We start from the raw sequence: 15,215 nt of genomic DNA on the forward strand, positions 1-15,215 counted from the left end.
AATGTTTCGAGCGCAATTATCGAGTTAAAAGTTCAATTGAGCATTAAAAGTGCCATTTTGAGTTAAAATTTCGCCCGTTACTCACCACACCGATAGTTTAGCGCTGTTAACGGCCGGCAGTCAGTGAGATGCCTTGCTTTCGCTTAAGTCTGAAGGGGATGCATATACAATATGCACGAAGCGAGACAAATATATGTGTATGGTGTGTGGAACTATCGGCTTGAATTCAACACAGCCGTGCCGTGCCGACACGAACGAAAGAGCGCACAAAGCGTAATGTGGAAGAATTGAAAAAAATCATCAAGTATAGAGGCCAAAAGCAAACGCAGCAGTTGGGCGAATTATAAATTTTTTGTTGATTAATAATTGCACGCATATTACGCTAGCTGCATCGACAATAAAGTGAATGCAGGCGGCATCTCGATTTGGGTAAGATAAACCATCCAAATCGAACACCAGCAGCAAATAAGTCCAAATAAATTCAAAGAAGCGACGACGACGACTACGACGAAGAGCCATACACCGACACACACACGCATACGCATACACGGCGCACACACACAGAGTCCAGTGAAAAAGTGCAAGCCGCGAGCGCTTTTGGAAGGCGTGTGTGAAGCACACACACACACGTAGAGGGGCAGCAGCTTCCAAGAAAAGTCGAAGAGGAGCATGCAAATGTTGATTGCAATTCCAACAGCGGCCAGATGCTGATCTGATGCTGCTTGCAATCACATTTCCGTGTTTTTAGGACTGGCAAAAAACACCCAAAAATTAGAAAAAAACATCATCGAATAGCGCGGCGACCGCAAATAGAGCTCATACATACAATAGACTCGCACTCACACACATGCACATACAGTGAGAAACACGCACACCAGCAGCGTTACTCACACAAACATACTACAAACGCACTCCTAATTGGGCGCAGAGGAGCCCCAGGGACAGGAGAAGGCGAAACCAAGAACAACAACAACGAGGCTGGCGGCCTGGAAGTGTGAGCGAGAGAGGAGAGGAGCCACTGTTGATTTACAGAACAACAATAACACCGTCGTGATTGCAGAAACAGCAACAACAATAGCGTCATCAGCAGCACCAACTACAACAATAAGAACAGGAACAACAACAAGAGAAGAGTATTGGCGAAAACTTTGCATTGATGGTAATGCATGCTAGAAAACCGCAGCGTATGAACGATGGGTAAATTATATTTGACAAAACTTACTTTATTCACAGTATTTGATAACATGCTTACAATATTCTGAAAAATGTACTAACTCCCTCTTTCGTCAACTTTTGTTTACATATACATATGTGTATGTGTGTGTGTGTGTGTACGCACGTTCCGTCTTGCTGCACACACACACGCATAGCACTCCATTTACGTTGCTCCCCCTTCCGCACTCTGACTGTAAAAGCAGACGCTTTTAGATACATACATACAAACACACATACATTGCTGTTTTGTCTAGCTGTGTGTGTGTTTTGGAATTATTTGTGGTTGCATGCGCAAATTGAAAGTGTAAAATCAAAACATTTTATTCCATTATAATTCTTGTGTTTAATGTTATTATTACGAGTTAAATATTGTCATCTGTGTCTCATGTTATTAGTATTTTGGTGGCTTGCTGCTTTTGTTCCATTTGCTGCGTTGCTCTCGTTTAGCGCGTTTTCTCGCCCATTCTCCAAACGTTCGTCGGCCTCTCTGTCTGTCTGCTGCTGCTGCGCTGCTCCCCATTTCGCTTCGTCGTGTGCCTCGTACGTCAAGAGTTATTCACCACACTAGTAGTGCGCTCTCGCTTGCACGCCCGCGCCTTGCGCTCAGCTGGTATGCTTGCTCTCGCTCGTTCACTAGCTCTCTTCTTCGTCCATCGTTCGCTCATTTACCGCTTGCTGCATATCGGCACTACTACAAACAAAACCACAAAACTACAATAAGAAAAAGCGAAAAAAATTAGCAAGAAATACCAAAAAAAAAAACATAGTTTTCACCTTCTCAATTTACAAGAAAAGAAGTCATTTGCACTTTTAATGGTGCACCAAAAATGTTAAACAACTCGCAACCAACGCAATTTTGGCCAACAGCTGACCAGTTAAAAGCCGAAAGTTGAAGCCAAAGCGGAAGCTGCAACTGGAAGATGAAACAAACCAATCAACTAATCAGACATAGCTTTTGTTTTTTGCTGATCGCTGGAAAGTGTTTCGCCAAGAAGCCGGTTAGAAGTGTAAAAGCGGAAGTGTTAGAAGCCAACTACATTCCAGGTCCCATCCTAGCAGCAGATTGAATCAAATATGTGGCCCATGGAAGAAGGCAACAGCAGTGTATTGACCCAATTAAGGCATGTGTGATAAAACAAAGTGCAGTGCAGAGCGTTCTAAATGAATCGGCTGAAGATTTGTCCCATCTTGACACCTCATGTTTTGTTTATTTGCGATTGTTTTTTGTTTTTTGTTTTTGCTTGCATGCCCATAATTGTAGTAACAAATTGTATTTATACACAAGTATATTAATGTGATTGTAATCTAAAGATTTGCTTTTCTAATCTCGCTTTTCTCTTCATTTCCCATTTTCTAGGTACTTTGAGAAGCATACCAGTCACACATCCTACCAGGTGAGCCAAGAGACCATCACACGGAACTCAAAACCAATTCAAAGACCATCCTCAAAGAACGTCTCGCAACGAAAAAAAACCAACTCCCCTAAGTTTTTAACTCACTAACAAAAAATATTCAGCTCTTAAGTTTATGCTTGTGTTGTTTATAGTATATTTGATATAGTTCGATATTGTTGCGACCCCAAAGATGATGATTATTTGTAGTGTCCATATATCTTAACTATTGTATTCAATATGCTTGTAATCATTTGAGTCCCGTGTATGTGTGTGTGTGTGTGTGTGTGTGTTAATGCATTCGACATTCATATTTCTGACCGGCTGTCTATATAGTCGTCTGTTCGGATGTCCGTCCTGTAGTTCTCTCTGATTGTCTGTATATTTTTTTTTTTGTTTGTTTGTTAGTACTGACGCAACTTTCATTTAAAACCCCCCAAATCTCTCTCCACCACTCTCTCTCCGCATTTTTTGGGCACGCGGCATTGCAGCGAATCTCAAACGAACTGATTTAACTAACGTACACATAAATTAGAATATAACTTAAATAAATAGCATACTGGGATCTTCACAATCGTAAAAAGCAAATTATAAACAAATAAATCTAATCGCGTCTAATAATAATACATATTAATTATAATATTGATAAATAAATTGCCCGACCAAAAACATCAGCAGCCTAAGCAATAAATAACAATAAACAGTTCGAACGTAGCCTTAAAACAAAAATAAAAATAAAATGAACATAAAACTCGCATCATAACAACAACAACTACAACACAAACGTGCCTAAGCCATAAACGACAACAACAACAACAACAGCTAACAACGACAACGAAATAAATCATCCAAACATCATTGCAAACAATAATTCGAGGGTCTCTCGAAGTCAATACTTCAGCAGACTGCATTGCCTGAGCAACATTGAAGTGTTGTTGCTGCAGCAACAGCAACAGCAGCGACAGCAACAGCAGCAGAGGAAAGCAGCAGCACGTTCTAGGATAACTTCAAATCAATCGCCATCTATGACGAGCGGCAGCAGCAGCAACGCCAGCAGCAGCAGCAGAAGCAGCAGCAGCAACAATAACAACAATAACAGCAACAACAGCAGCAATAGCAACAGCAACATGGCCGTTGATCTCTCCATGCTGACGAACAGCAGCAACAGCAACAGCAACAATAATCATAACAATCACATAAGCAGCAGTAATACTCACAACAACAACAACAACAACAATAACAATAACAGTAATCACAACAGCAGCGCCAGCGGCAGCAGCAGCAATAAAATTGCAGCAGCAGCGACGTCGACAGCGATCGGAATGTGTCGTGTTGATGTAAGTAAAAGAGCAACAAACTAAAGAACAAAATAGAAAACAGAAAATGAAGATTATGCAGAGAAGAAGGAGAAAATTGTGAACATAAACTATGAACAAAAATGATGACACTGAAAAAACTGATAAACTGATAAACGAAAATTAACAAAAACAAGTTTCAGTACACAAAAACAATAATTTAAACACGAAAATTGAAATCAAAGCTAATGGAGACCAAACACAAAGAACAAAAGTTAAAATCAAAAAAATGAAAATAAACCAAGTGAAGAACGTATTGAATTAAAGAAATTAAAGAAAAGAAATGCAAAGAAAATCTAAACAGAAAGTGTGATAAGCAAAAGTGCAATAAAAGTAAAATGCTAAAAGTAAACATGTAAAGAACCAAAATAAACAAATTGAGAGACTCGAGAATGTGAAACAATTACAATAAGAAGATGAATATAAATTAACTAATCAACGTGTTTAATTGACAATGCAAAAGACAGTTTCACTTTAATTACGTTTATGATTGTGTTTCCGTGTTTTATGTTCGTTTTGTGTTCGTTTCGTGTCGCCCATAAACCGCTCTCCCCTTCCCTCCCTTCCCCTCCTCTCCGTGTCCCACTCCACCCACACACTCGCAGCTTCATTAGCAATCACACAAATACACACAACACTCAACACCCACCCACACACAAAGTTGGAAATTCTTTTTTCGAAAAATTGGTCCCATTGGAAAAGTCGACAACTAAAACAGCAACAAGAATCAATTGGCAAAAAATCATCGTAGCACTCGTTTTCTTTTTCTATTTGTAGTTTTCATTTTCATTTCCATTTCATTTGACTTTATTTTGTTTGTTTGACTAATCAATACCCTGTCCCCGAAAGACCACATCAAACCTTCTCCCCGCCCACTTTTATAGTTTTATAGATCTTGTTAACAAATTTGATCTGCATAACAAATAAATAATAAGCAAGCACATCGCCAACTAACCAACAACAACAGCAACAAAGCAGCATCAACAACTACTACTAATGAATAACAATAACTAATAAAATTAACAACAAATCATGCAGAATTTGCCAACTAAATTTTGTGTGTGTTTCTAGTTGATCGATTGCTAATGCAAATTTCTTTTGATTTGTCACCATACAGAGCTCAAAGTACAGCAGTTCAAAGCGCGACTATGAACGCGATCGTTCCTCCAACTATCGCGATCGTGACATCTCCCCAGGCGCTGGCGGTGGCGGCGGCAGCGGTGGCGGAGGCGGTGGTGGTAGCGGTGGCGGTGGCGGACCATTGAATAATGGCAATAGCTATCGCTCACAATCACCGGACATAGATTCGCCCTCATCACGTTCGCATGATCTACGCGAACGCAGCGATCATCGCAGTGGAGGCGGAGGCGGTGGTGGTGGCGGTGGCAGCGGTGGAGGTGGCGGCGGCGGTGGCAGCAACGATCGTTACAGTTTCATACAAAAGATGCGCGATCGGGAGCGTGATGTTTACAAAAAGGACAAATATTCCGGTAAGTAAATCGAACGAACTACTCTCGACTACAGATTACAACGATTGCTTATCCATCTGTGTTGTGTGTGTGTGTTTGCTTTGCAGACAAACGCGATCGGCGTGGCAATGATCGAGACTCGGAGTCGTATCGCACGAATCATGACAGGGATCGTCGTGGTGGCGGCGGCGGTGGCGGTGCCAAGCTATGTTCATCGCGCGACAACGACAAGCGTTCCGGCTCCGATGATCGGGATCGTGAGCGTGAGCGTGATCTGCGCGACAAGCGTGACAGAGGCGCCGATCGTGATCGGGACATGTACAAGAAGGACAAATACGCAGGTGAGCAACAACAAAGGAATATCCATTAATAACGTAACGTAATTAATCCACACTTTTCCACTTTTCTCTAGACAAACGCGAACGCAGCGATCGCGGGGAACGTGTTGCTCGCTATGGCGACTGGAGTGAGCATGTTAGCTCATCTGGTGAGTCTACGAAATGTTCTCTTTCTTGTAATACACTTCTAATTCATTTCCCCATTTCGTTTTGACAGGCAAAATGTATTACTATAACTGCAAAACTGAAGTCTCCCAGTGGGAGAAGCCTAAGGAATGGGTGGATAGAGAAAGGTAAGCTGAACGCAACGCAAATCTCAGCTGAGTCCTTAAAGGAAAAGTCAACGCACTTTGTAGAAGTTAAAATCAATGTGTTGTCATTTACAATCTGCAAGCTGCAAAGCTTGCAAAATCTGTTTATTTAAATTTGAATGCCTAGGAGACAATAATTTAGTTTATATTCAAATCTTTATACTTTATATAACAAGTATTGTCTGCTTATGAAACGTTTCTCAGAAACATTTCTTGATTGTTATTTATTTTGTATTATTTTATTGAAATACCGACTATAATTCTTTACAATGCAATAGGATGCGGGAGAGCGACTAAGGCCTTCAGGCTACTGTATGCAATTTGTTGTTTATTCTAATTAGAAAGCGTAAAGTTTGTCAAATTAATTTCAAATTACATTTGTAATCTACAGAAAGTGGTTAAATACTACTGCTAAATACTATTATAAACTGTTATTTGGTTTGTTACGCTTTAAGTTGAATGTGCATGATGTCCAAATTTGTTTCAAATTTATTGAATTATATAGTTGGCAAGCTTATTCCTTGAACTAATTTACTTATCGCAACTTCTTGCAGGAATCTGCCGCGTGATCAGCATCGTGAGAAGGATTACCGTGACAAGGATCGGGACAGAGATCGCGATGATCGCTTCTCAAGATCAAGTAAGTCGTTGATGTCTTGTTTTTGTTTCCGCAATATGATTCAAATGATCTCAATTTCGAATTTCGTCACACAGCATATAAACATTCCAATTCATCGCGCGACAATTCACGACTGAGATGGAATTACGACAACGATGGCGGCCCACCAAGCCATCGAAGGCGTTTGGATGGTAAGCATATGATAATAACAATATTAATATCAATATTCCAACTGATTATTCTCGTCAATTAGGTCGACATAACGACAACGCTGACATGGATATCAGCGGCGACTCGACGCCCACCTCGGAGGCCAGCTATTCGTTGAGCGGCACACCAACCACACACGGCGGCAGCGGCGGCGGTGGCGGGGGCAGCGGTGGCGGTGGTGTTGGCGGTGGTATACAGACTAGCGAATCACAGAGCGCATTAGGCAATGCACTGCCACGACTCGCCTCGCATCCAAATCCCAGCGCAGTCGTCACACCAATGGGTGCGCATTATGGTGCCGCATCCGTGGGTGCCACAGGTGGCAGCAGTGCAGCAGGTGGCAGCGGCGGCAGTGGCGGTGGACCTGTTAGCGGTGCCACAATGCTACCCACCAGCGGATTGGCTTCGGTGCCAGCCGGCATTGCCAACAGTAGCAACAGCAGCCTTAGAAACTCAGTTGTCGGACACATTGGCTCCACCTCCAGCGTAAGTTCTATGCACTTTGTAAAGTACACACTTCCTAATCAAAAGCCTTTTGTATACTTTTGTAGACGACTGTTCCGACGCTGGCGAATCAGGAGCATCATCTGAACTCGAATGCGCCCGGACCGCCTGGGAAGCTGGTTAGCGGCGGCAAGGAGCAATCAATGATGATGCGACAGAAGCTTCATTTAGGACTAAGTGGCTTAGATCATCATATGCTCGTCGCCGGCAGCGGCGGCGGTGGCAGCGGTGTGGGACCCACAGGCGCCGGCAGCGGATCCGCCGTCGATGCCGTGAATCATGCCTACAATTCGGTTAACAATGTATCTGCCAGCAGCCTAAGCAGTTTAAGGTAAGTCTTTATCTTTGTTATCAACCATGAACCATCAACAACAACAACTTATGAATGTTCACTCGCTAACAGAGACAACAGCCAACTCAACTCACCACTGTGCATGCCACATGCACATCACAGTATGTCGCCATCGCTGAGCTACACAAAGAGTCCGATACCAACGATCGTGGGTCACACGAATAATGTGAATGCCAGCAACGCCTATACCTGCAATGCCCCATTCGGTCTGAAGAGCGTCGAGGGCGGCGTCAGTGTTGTGTCCTCCTCACCGGCAGCAAATGCGATTGGCAATAGCAATGCGATTGTTGGCAGCGGCGGCAGCAGCAACAACATTAGTAGCAGCGGCAGCAGCAGCAACAGCAGCGGTGGCAACAGCAGCATACCCGGCTTGGGGACTGTCAGCGGCATCAGCGTCATCACCTCCATGGGCAGCAATAGTTTGTGCGGCAGCGCATTGACTGGTGGCGAGGGGCCGCCAACGCCCACGCAGGAATTAGATTTAAGTGGCTCAGCTTTAGAACAACACCAACAACAACAGGTGGCCGCTGCCGCAGCAGCAGCCGTCGCAGCAGCAGCACTTGCCGTCGCCCAAGCGACGCAACAGCTAGCCGCGCAACAGTCTCAACAGCAGCGTAAAAGTGAGATCAATATTTTATCTGGCGTAAAGTAAATGTTTTAATTCAATGTTCTTTGCGTCTTGCAGTGGATGGCAGCGGTTCAGCCACACTTAGCACGCTGCAAAGTTGCGTCAGCTCTGTGCAGGCATCCAATCTGAGAGGTCCCGAAATATCGCCCAAATTGGCCAAATACTTCCGCGCCGATTTAATTGCGCATGTGACCAACTGGCAGGCGGAAGTTTTGGAGCGTCAGGTAAGTTTCTCAAGTGAATTGCAGAAGAGATCTTTGATCAATTAACTAAACAAAGTTGAGTCTTAATGCTGCAAATGTTAGGAGTGTTTGTTAGAAAAGTTTCATGTCTTGGTAACTTGAAGTTGTCCTCATTTTTATTCATACTGAAAATCATTTGTAATCAAGCTGTTTAGTGATAATTGCAATATTATTATTTATTTATTTACGTGTTTAATTATTATACAAAAATAGTATAACTAAAAAAAGGGAGTGCTAGCTACTAAAGGCATCGACTCGAATTGCAATAGATCATTTATGTTTTCTCAAAAAATAGTCAATTTATGCTTAAGAGCAGGGTTGGGAGAAGAGAAGCTTTATTTAGTCGTTTACTTAGAATAGCTGTGGTCGCAGATTTACTTTAATTTCCTTAATTTTGTGTGTATTTTAATAGACTTCCTAAGAAAATTATCTCTATAGATGTTTGAATCCGGAAAGGTTTCGTATATTAATCGTATGTTTTATTAGCTTGAAGTTTTCAACAATTATTCATGCTGACAATCATTTTTTATTATCAACCTGTTGCAATAGATGATTTATGTTTTCTCATTACAACTATCCAATTAACAAACTATTAAAAATCCAAAGTTTATGTATGCTTAAGAATTGCATTGATAGGAGACAAGTTTTATTTGTTTACTAACAATAGTTGTAGACAGAGGTTTACTTTAACGTTCCTAATTTTGTGGGCATATTAATATGCTTCCCAAGTAAGTTGTCTATAGATTCTTGATTCCGAATAAGTTTCGTGTTAATTGTTGACCGACTAACTAAGCAAACTGTCTATAAAAGTAGGCAATTTATGCTTAATAATGGCATTGATAGGAGGTGTTTTTTTTTTTGTATTTTCTTATAATAGTATTAGACTAAATATACCTAACCGGTGCGCCAGAAACTTTACGCTAGGATATAAATTTATTTGTATTCTATGCTTTAATGATAATAATATAATAATAATATTTTTTCCAAGTAAGTGATCTCTATAGATACTAGTTTCATATCATTTGAGTCCATTGAGTATTTAGCTCCTTGCTCTTATTATCCTAGTACTGAATTATTGATGAGCTTACGACTTTCTATTATTATTTTAATAAATTATTGAGTTTATAGTATTGCACCAAGTTTCTATCGACAATTAGATCATATATGTATCATCGATACGATCCTCTAGCAAAACTTTTTACGAGTCTCTTGAGTCAATCAAACATTGTATTTTATCTAAGCTCGAATCTTGTATGGCTGTAATCCAACTTTGGTTTATGATTGCAGGCACAAAAATGCTGCGAGGACACGCATGTATTTGGGGACCTTACCTGCACTCGGATATGCGCTGAGCTGAAGTGTGCGCGCAGTTTAGTGCGAACCACGGAGATCAACGCTACGCTGCAGGAGCAAAAGTGAGTGCGATATCAAAAATCAGCAATTCTAACTAGCTAAAAGCAACTCTTTTTTTAACTCACGCAAAACGCATATGCATATGCATATTATTTTTGTTTGCAGAATCATGTATCTGCGACAGCAAATTCGACGCATTGAGGAGTCGAAGACTCAGAACGCGTTCATGTCGGACGATACTTAGGATCAGGAGCAAGTTAGGCTGCGCGTGCATCGCAAGCTGTCAGTCAGGCTCAAAAAGAGCACACTCTGGCGCAGCTGATGATGATAATAGTAATGCCCCACCTGTCGCCGTCGTTGTCTCGCCCGTTCCCAAAAAAAGTGCATGATGATGGCTAGCTAGTCAGCTGCTTCTTTATATTCAGATCAATGGATCGGATCGATATCATCGATTTGAATGCATTCAATCTTTTGGGATGGGTGCGGGGAGACAGGACAGTGTTTTATTGGGCTGGGCAATTAACGCGTGCATCCTTCTTCGTCCTGCGGCTGGCACAATACAACGCTTATCGACTGGTGTCACGTGTCTTTGCTGGTGGCAGGCAAAGGTTGCAACACCAAATGGTCGATGAGCCAAACACAACAACAACAGCAACAGTAACAGCAACAACATCAAGAACTGTAACAGAAACATGAAAACAACAACAACAGAAAATATAGAACTCAATCAGCAGCTACAGTGAAATCGAGAACAACAACAGCATTAAGATGATGTTGATGCCGATATGATAGAGAAGAGAGATGGAGATGGAGATGGAGATAGAGATGGAGATGAAAAGAAAAACACAAAAATAAAACATAATTTATAATTAGCAAAGCGTAATTAATAACTTAAATAAGCATGAACCGAAGCGGCAATGCTGGGCCTATGTTGCCGTCGTTATCTAAGGAAGAACATCAACAGCAGCAACAAGAAAAACAAACCAACAATAACACCCAATTAATAACAATCGTAACAAATATTTAGCAAAAACAAATTCAACACACAACAACAACAAAGACTACAGAACGCAAAGGAAAAATAGTGAACGAAGCAAAAAGAAATGGTAAAAATAAAAGGGAAATCAATTTAAGAAGCAATAAGATAAAGAAGCCTCCTCGTATCGAATCGAAGCAACAGATAAAAAAGAAAAAAAAAACAACAATCTTAATTAAAACTAAACAAAAACTAAGCAACAAACACCAACAACAAAAAAAAAAAAGAACAGAAATAAAAACACACACAATGAATGCAAAAACAAGTCAACCTAGTATACTCAACTGCAATAAAATGCTAATTTAACTATATACAAATTATATAAATATATATATAGAGTATATGAAAATTGTATATTTACAACAACAACAAAAGAAACAAACCAACAGAAAGAAACACCAACAACAACAAATATCAAACAAACAAACAAACAAAATGTGTGGCAACCCTCGGAAAATCCCAAAATTTTTTCTCATCTCGAACTCACCTCAAAACATCGTAAAACTCTTAACAATGGATCAGACAGAGAGAGAACGAGAGTGTGTGAGCGAGAGAGCATGAGTTAGCATAAGATAGCAATTGATTGATACATTGATTGTTGTGTAAAGTAACCACCTTTTCATTACTTTTCCGTTTCCGTTTCTTTTTCTTTTCTTATTTATTTTATTCACTTGAAATGGAAATGTAAAATATTAATATCAAAGAGGTTATCAAGGAGGGGTGGGAGAGAGGGAGCTAAGACCACACTGAGTTAGCCTTCATAGTAGATGCAGTGAAATCCAATAGGTTTATTCTGTCTCCATTTGAACTGTTGCATTGAGCTTCTTTATTCCGTTGCTCTCTTAACAATTTCACTATTTTATTTCTTCGATGTTTCTTAAGAGCCGTCATAACGCTATTTGTTTAATTTCCATATTGTGTGTAGGAAATGAGGAAAAGTATGTGTACAATTTTTTTACGCGAAAAATATGCAAATTTTTGTATGATAATATTTAAAGAAAACTTATCGACTGTCCTTAAGTAAATGAAGAGTGTGCTTTGTAGTTTAGCAAACACACACTCACAGTCACACACACACACACCCACACCCCACACACACACCAACACACTCATACACAGACGCAAGTAGAGCATCTCGAGTTCGCCTGGCCGATTAGGCTTCATTTCTAGCTTCATAATTCTTACATGGGGGAAAAAAAATGTATTTATTTGTTCTTTGAAATTGAATTTTGCCTACACTTGTTTTTTTTTCTACGCATTAATTGACATTACTTTTTTTTTCTTAAATTAAAATACAAACATGCATATATAAAGAGGAAATATATATACACATTATATGTATATGTATATTTGAATTTATATTATATACAACAAATATATGAAAATAATTTTTCTGATTTAAGCAAAAACTGAAAATGCAAATGCAAATTAGAAATGAAAGAAAGAAAGAAAGAAGAAAGAATACCTAATGCAAACATGCGCAAAGCGTGTTTGCTTTGTAATTTGAGTTTTTAATTTAGAACTTGTCTAAAATGAGTAAAAATCGAGGAAGAATACCTAAAAACAACAACAAGAAAAACAAAATAGCAACAAGCAAGTTTAAAAATATAAATAAATTTAAATAATAATAATAATAATAACTACTGTAGATATACATATAATTAAATACAATGGTATATATAAATATATATATATCTATATATATATATATTTAAATACAAACAAAAAGGTAAAAATAAAAAATTTATATTATTTAGCTAAGCGTCAAAACCGAAAAATATAAAAACTTTTATGATTAAAACCGAAAATTTCGTTTGTGCTTGGGCTATGGATATTTCTAAGCAAAATGGTGATCTGTAAACGTTATTATATATATTTATCAACTAGAATCAAAATTGATAGCCATATAAAGGGGATATTCAAGTAAAATATAAAATTTAGAGACCATAATTCTTGTCCCCTTTTCAAAAACTCGAAAGGAAAGGATAGCAAAATTTCGAAATCAATAAAATAAATAATTTACAACTTTTTAGTAACAGTTCAAAGACAAATTTGAAAATTTTGAAACCAAATGTGAACTGAATAATAGTAATCAAGGTTCACATAGGAGATAATTTAATTCTAAAAACCAAGAAATTTGAATTATTCAGTTATGTTTTGTGTGTTATTAGCAATCGTGTCCACAAACTCTTAAATTTGATGACGGGAAAAAGGGATTCTAATTTTTCGCCAAGCTAAAAAGCTTAAAGCTTCGCATCTTCAAAAATTAGTTGAATTAGCTTCTACAACTTAGCGAACCTATTTTTGAAGATATTACGAATCAATTTAATTAGATTTAATTACTCGTTACTTATACATACATATATCCCCTCTTAAGTAGTTTGGTCAAGATTCTTTGCAGTTCTTTAGTTAAGTTCTTTAGATGAGTTCTGTGTATTATCTGCAAGGACATTCCCATGTAAATGCCACAATTATATGAGTTGGCAAACTACCAAAAAAAAAGGACTCAGTTTCATACTTCTACGCACGAAAGTATGTAATATTAAGTGACCTGAAACTAATTGTTATTTGCCTGACACATGAGAGAGAAGCAACAATATGCCGTTGAGCGTTGAGCTTTTACTCGAGATGAATCAAATTCCAACTGCCGGCTGCACAAAACGCTAAAAAAGCTTTACGCGCATATTTGCCGGCTTAATGGAAGAGCAGAAAGCCGCTGAAGAGCTTTCGTCTGCAAAGAGGTGGCAGATGCAGAGGGGGCGGGGCACATTTAACCCAGCAGACAAAGCGCTGCGCAGCGAATTCGCCACGACAAATGAATGCTGCACAAAGGAGAAATCGCGAATGAACGCACGCCAGAAAAACACGAACACGAACACGACGCGACGCGAACAGAGCCGCAAAAAGCCGACGAATGGGTTTTGTATCACACACACACCCGCCACCCCTCCCATCACTATCCTCCATGCGGTGCGCGTGTGTGTGTGTGTGTGTGAGTGTGTTGCTTTGGCATCTTTGGGTTGTCAGAGGACAGCGAATGCCAACAAGTAGCAGTTTAGCATCGACAACGCCAGCGTTCGCTTGCGCCTGGCTCATGGCAGCGCAGTGTGACAGCTTTTTACAACAAAAGCAACAACAACAACCACTACGACAACGACGACGGGAATCAGTGAAAGCAGCAACCACAATAAAACATCAACAACAATATTTACGAAACGGTTCGTCCGACGCGACTTTTCAAATTTGTGTAACGGTCAAAACATTTTAACATTTATGAATTTTAGTGTTGTGTTTTTTGTGTGTGTGTTTTTAATATTTTTTTAAATTTTCAAGTGCAGCAAACACACTGAATAATATATCATTAATAGTGCTAATTAGTGCAGAATCCCAACAGTTTTAGTGCTCTAATAATTTCACAAAAATAAACAAAGACAAAGAATATTTCAAAAAGGTAAGCAAAGTGAAAGATTGAAGTTAAAAAAATATAAAGACGCAGTGCTTTGATTTCCAGTTTTAATTAATAAGTATGCTAGACATAATTCGCAGAATTTGCGTGAAATGTGACAAGTATTTCAAATGGCTTCCTGTGAACTCGAAAATGATTCCAATGCCGAATCACACGGATTTCATTTTCCTCTGTCAAATTCGGCAAATAAAGTGAGCAAAATGCTTTCTGATCAGGTTTGCCTGTGGTCATGTTTTGTGCAGTTGCTTTGTCGTGTTTCTAGCAGTTTAGCAGTTGCATTTCGCAATTTGTAAGCCGTCAACAGCAGACACTACGAATAACAAACAAATAACTCCTGCAATTTTATTTCTCTTCTCTTCTCTTGTATTTTTTTTTTTGTAACACACATTCACTTGCATCATATCGTAATGGATACATTTAAATGTGTAGAAGAAAGAAAGATAGAACGAAAATAAGCGCAAATCGCTTTTATATTTATATTTATGAGTATGTAGAAATATTTGGCATTCTCACTCAGCACAACTAGCGAAAGGACAAACAAGGGATACTTTTTGGTGACTGACAAACGGCATTGTTGTGATCATCTGGATTCGAAATTTGCGTTGTTTTGCTCAGCGAAGCGAATGATGCTTAAATTATTGCGGCTATTAAATGTAAATTATCAATTTATGAAATCAATTTCATTTTGTTTTTCTACGTCACTTGGCTGTGGGCCTATTTAACATA

At 39.3% G+C, this 15,215-nt stretch overlaps 1 protein-coding gene across 3 annotated transcripts; it reads left to right on the top strand.

Moving 5' to 3' along the window:
• The first annotated feature begins 281 nt into the window (after positions 1 to 281).
• On the top strand, positions 282 to 11,252 carry LOC133847196 (WW domain-containing adapter protein with coiled-coil homolog). Of its 3 annotated transcripts, none has more exons than XM_062282070.1 (14): positions 282 to 1,197; positions 2,573 to 2,609; positions 5,079 to 5,451; positions 5,538 to 5,771; positions 5,843 to 5,917; positions 5,986 to 6,061; positions 6,634 to 6,719; positions 6,794 to 6,889; positions 6,952 to 7,394; positions 7,460 to 7,743; positions 7,816 to 8,384; positions 8,450 to 8,616; positions 9,922 to 10,049; positions 10,153 to 11,252. In XM_062282070.1, the coding sequence occupies exons 1-14, from the start codon at positions 1,157 to 1,159 to the stop codon at positions 10,229 to 10,231; spliced, it is 2,688 nt and encodes an 895-aa protein (XP_062138054.1). In that variant the 5' UTR covers positions 282 to 1,156; the 3' UTR covers positions 10,232 to 11,252. The 3 variants fall into 3 exon arrangements, with proteins under 3 accessions (XP_062138054.1, XP_062138053.1, XP_062138051.1); XM_062282069.1 differs by lacking the exon at positions 282 to 1,197 and adding an exon at positions 2,150 to 2,336; XM_062282067.1 differs by lacking the exons at positions 282 to 1,197; positions 2,573 to 2,609 and adding an exon at positions 3,287 to 3,943.
• Positions 11,253 to 15,215: the final 3,963 nt, after the last annotated feature.

The sequence above is a fragment of the Drosophila sulfurigaster genome, chromosome X (genome assembly GCF_023558435.1).
Source record: "Drosophila sulfurigaster albostrigata strain 15112-1811.04 chromosome X, ASM2355843v2, whole genome shotgun sequence".
NCBI lineage: Eukaryota > Metazoa > Arthropoda > Insecta > Diptera > Drosophilidae > Drosophila > Drosophila sulfurigaster.

Excerpts from the sequence above, each read along its gene's own strand:
- LOC133847196 (XM_062282067.1), top strand. The coding sequence starts at position 3,632 with ATGACGAGCGGCAGCAGCAGCAACGCCAGCAGCAGCAGCAGAAGCAGC. Across the intron at positions 3,944-5,078 it reads TCGGAATGTGTCGTGTTGAT|AGCTCAAAGTACAGCAGTTC; the intron begins GTAAGTAAAAGA and ends GTCACCATACAG. Across the intron at positions 5,918-5,985 it reads TGAGCATGTTAGCTCATCTG|GCAAAATGTATTACTATAAC; the intron begins GTGAGTCTACGA and ends TCGTTTTGACAG.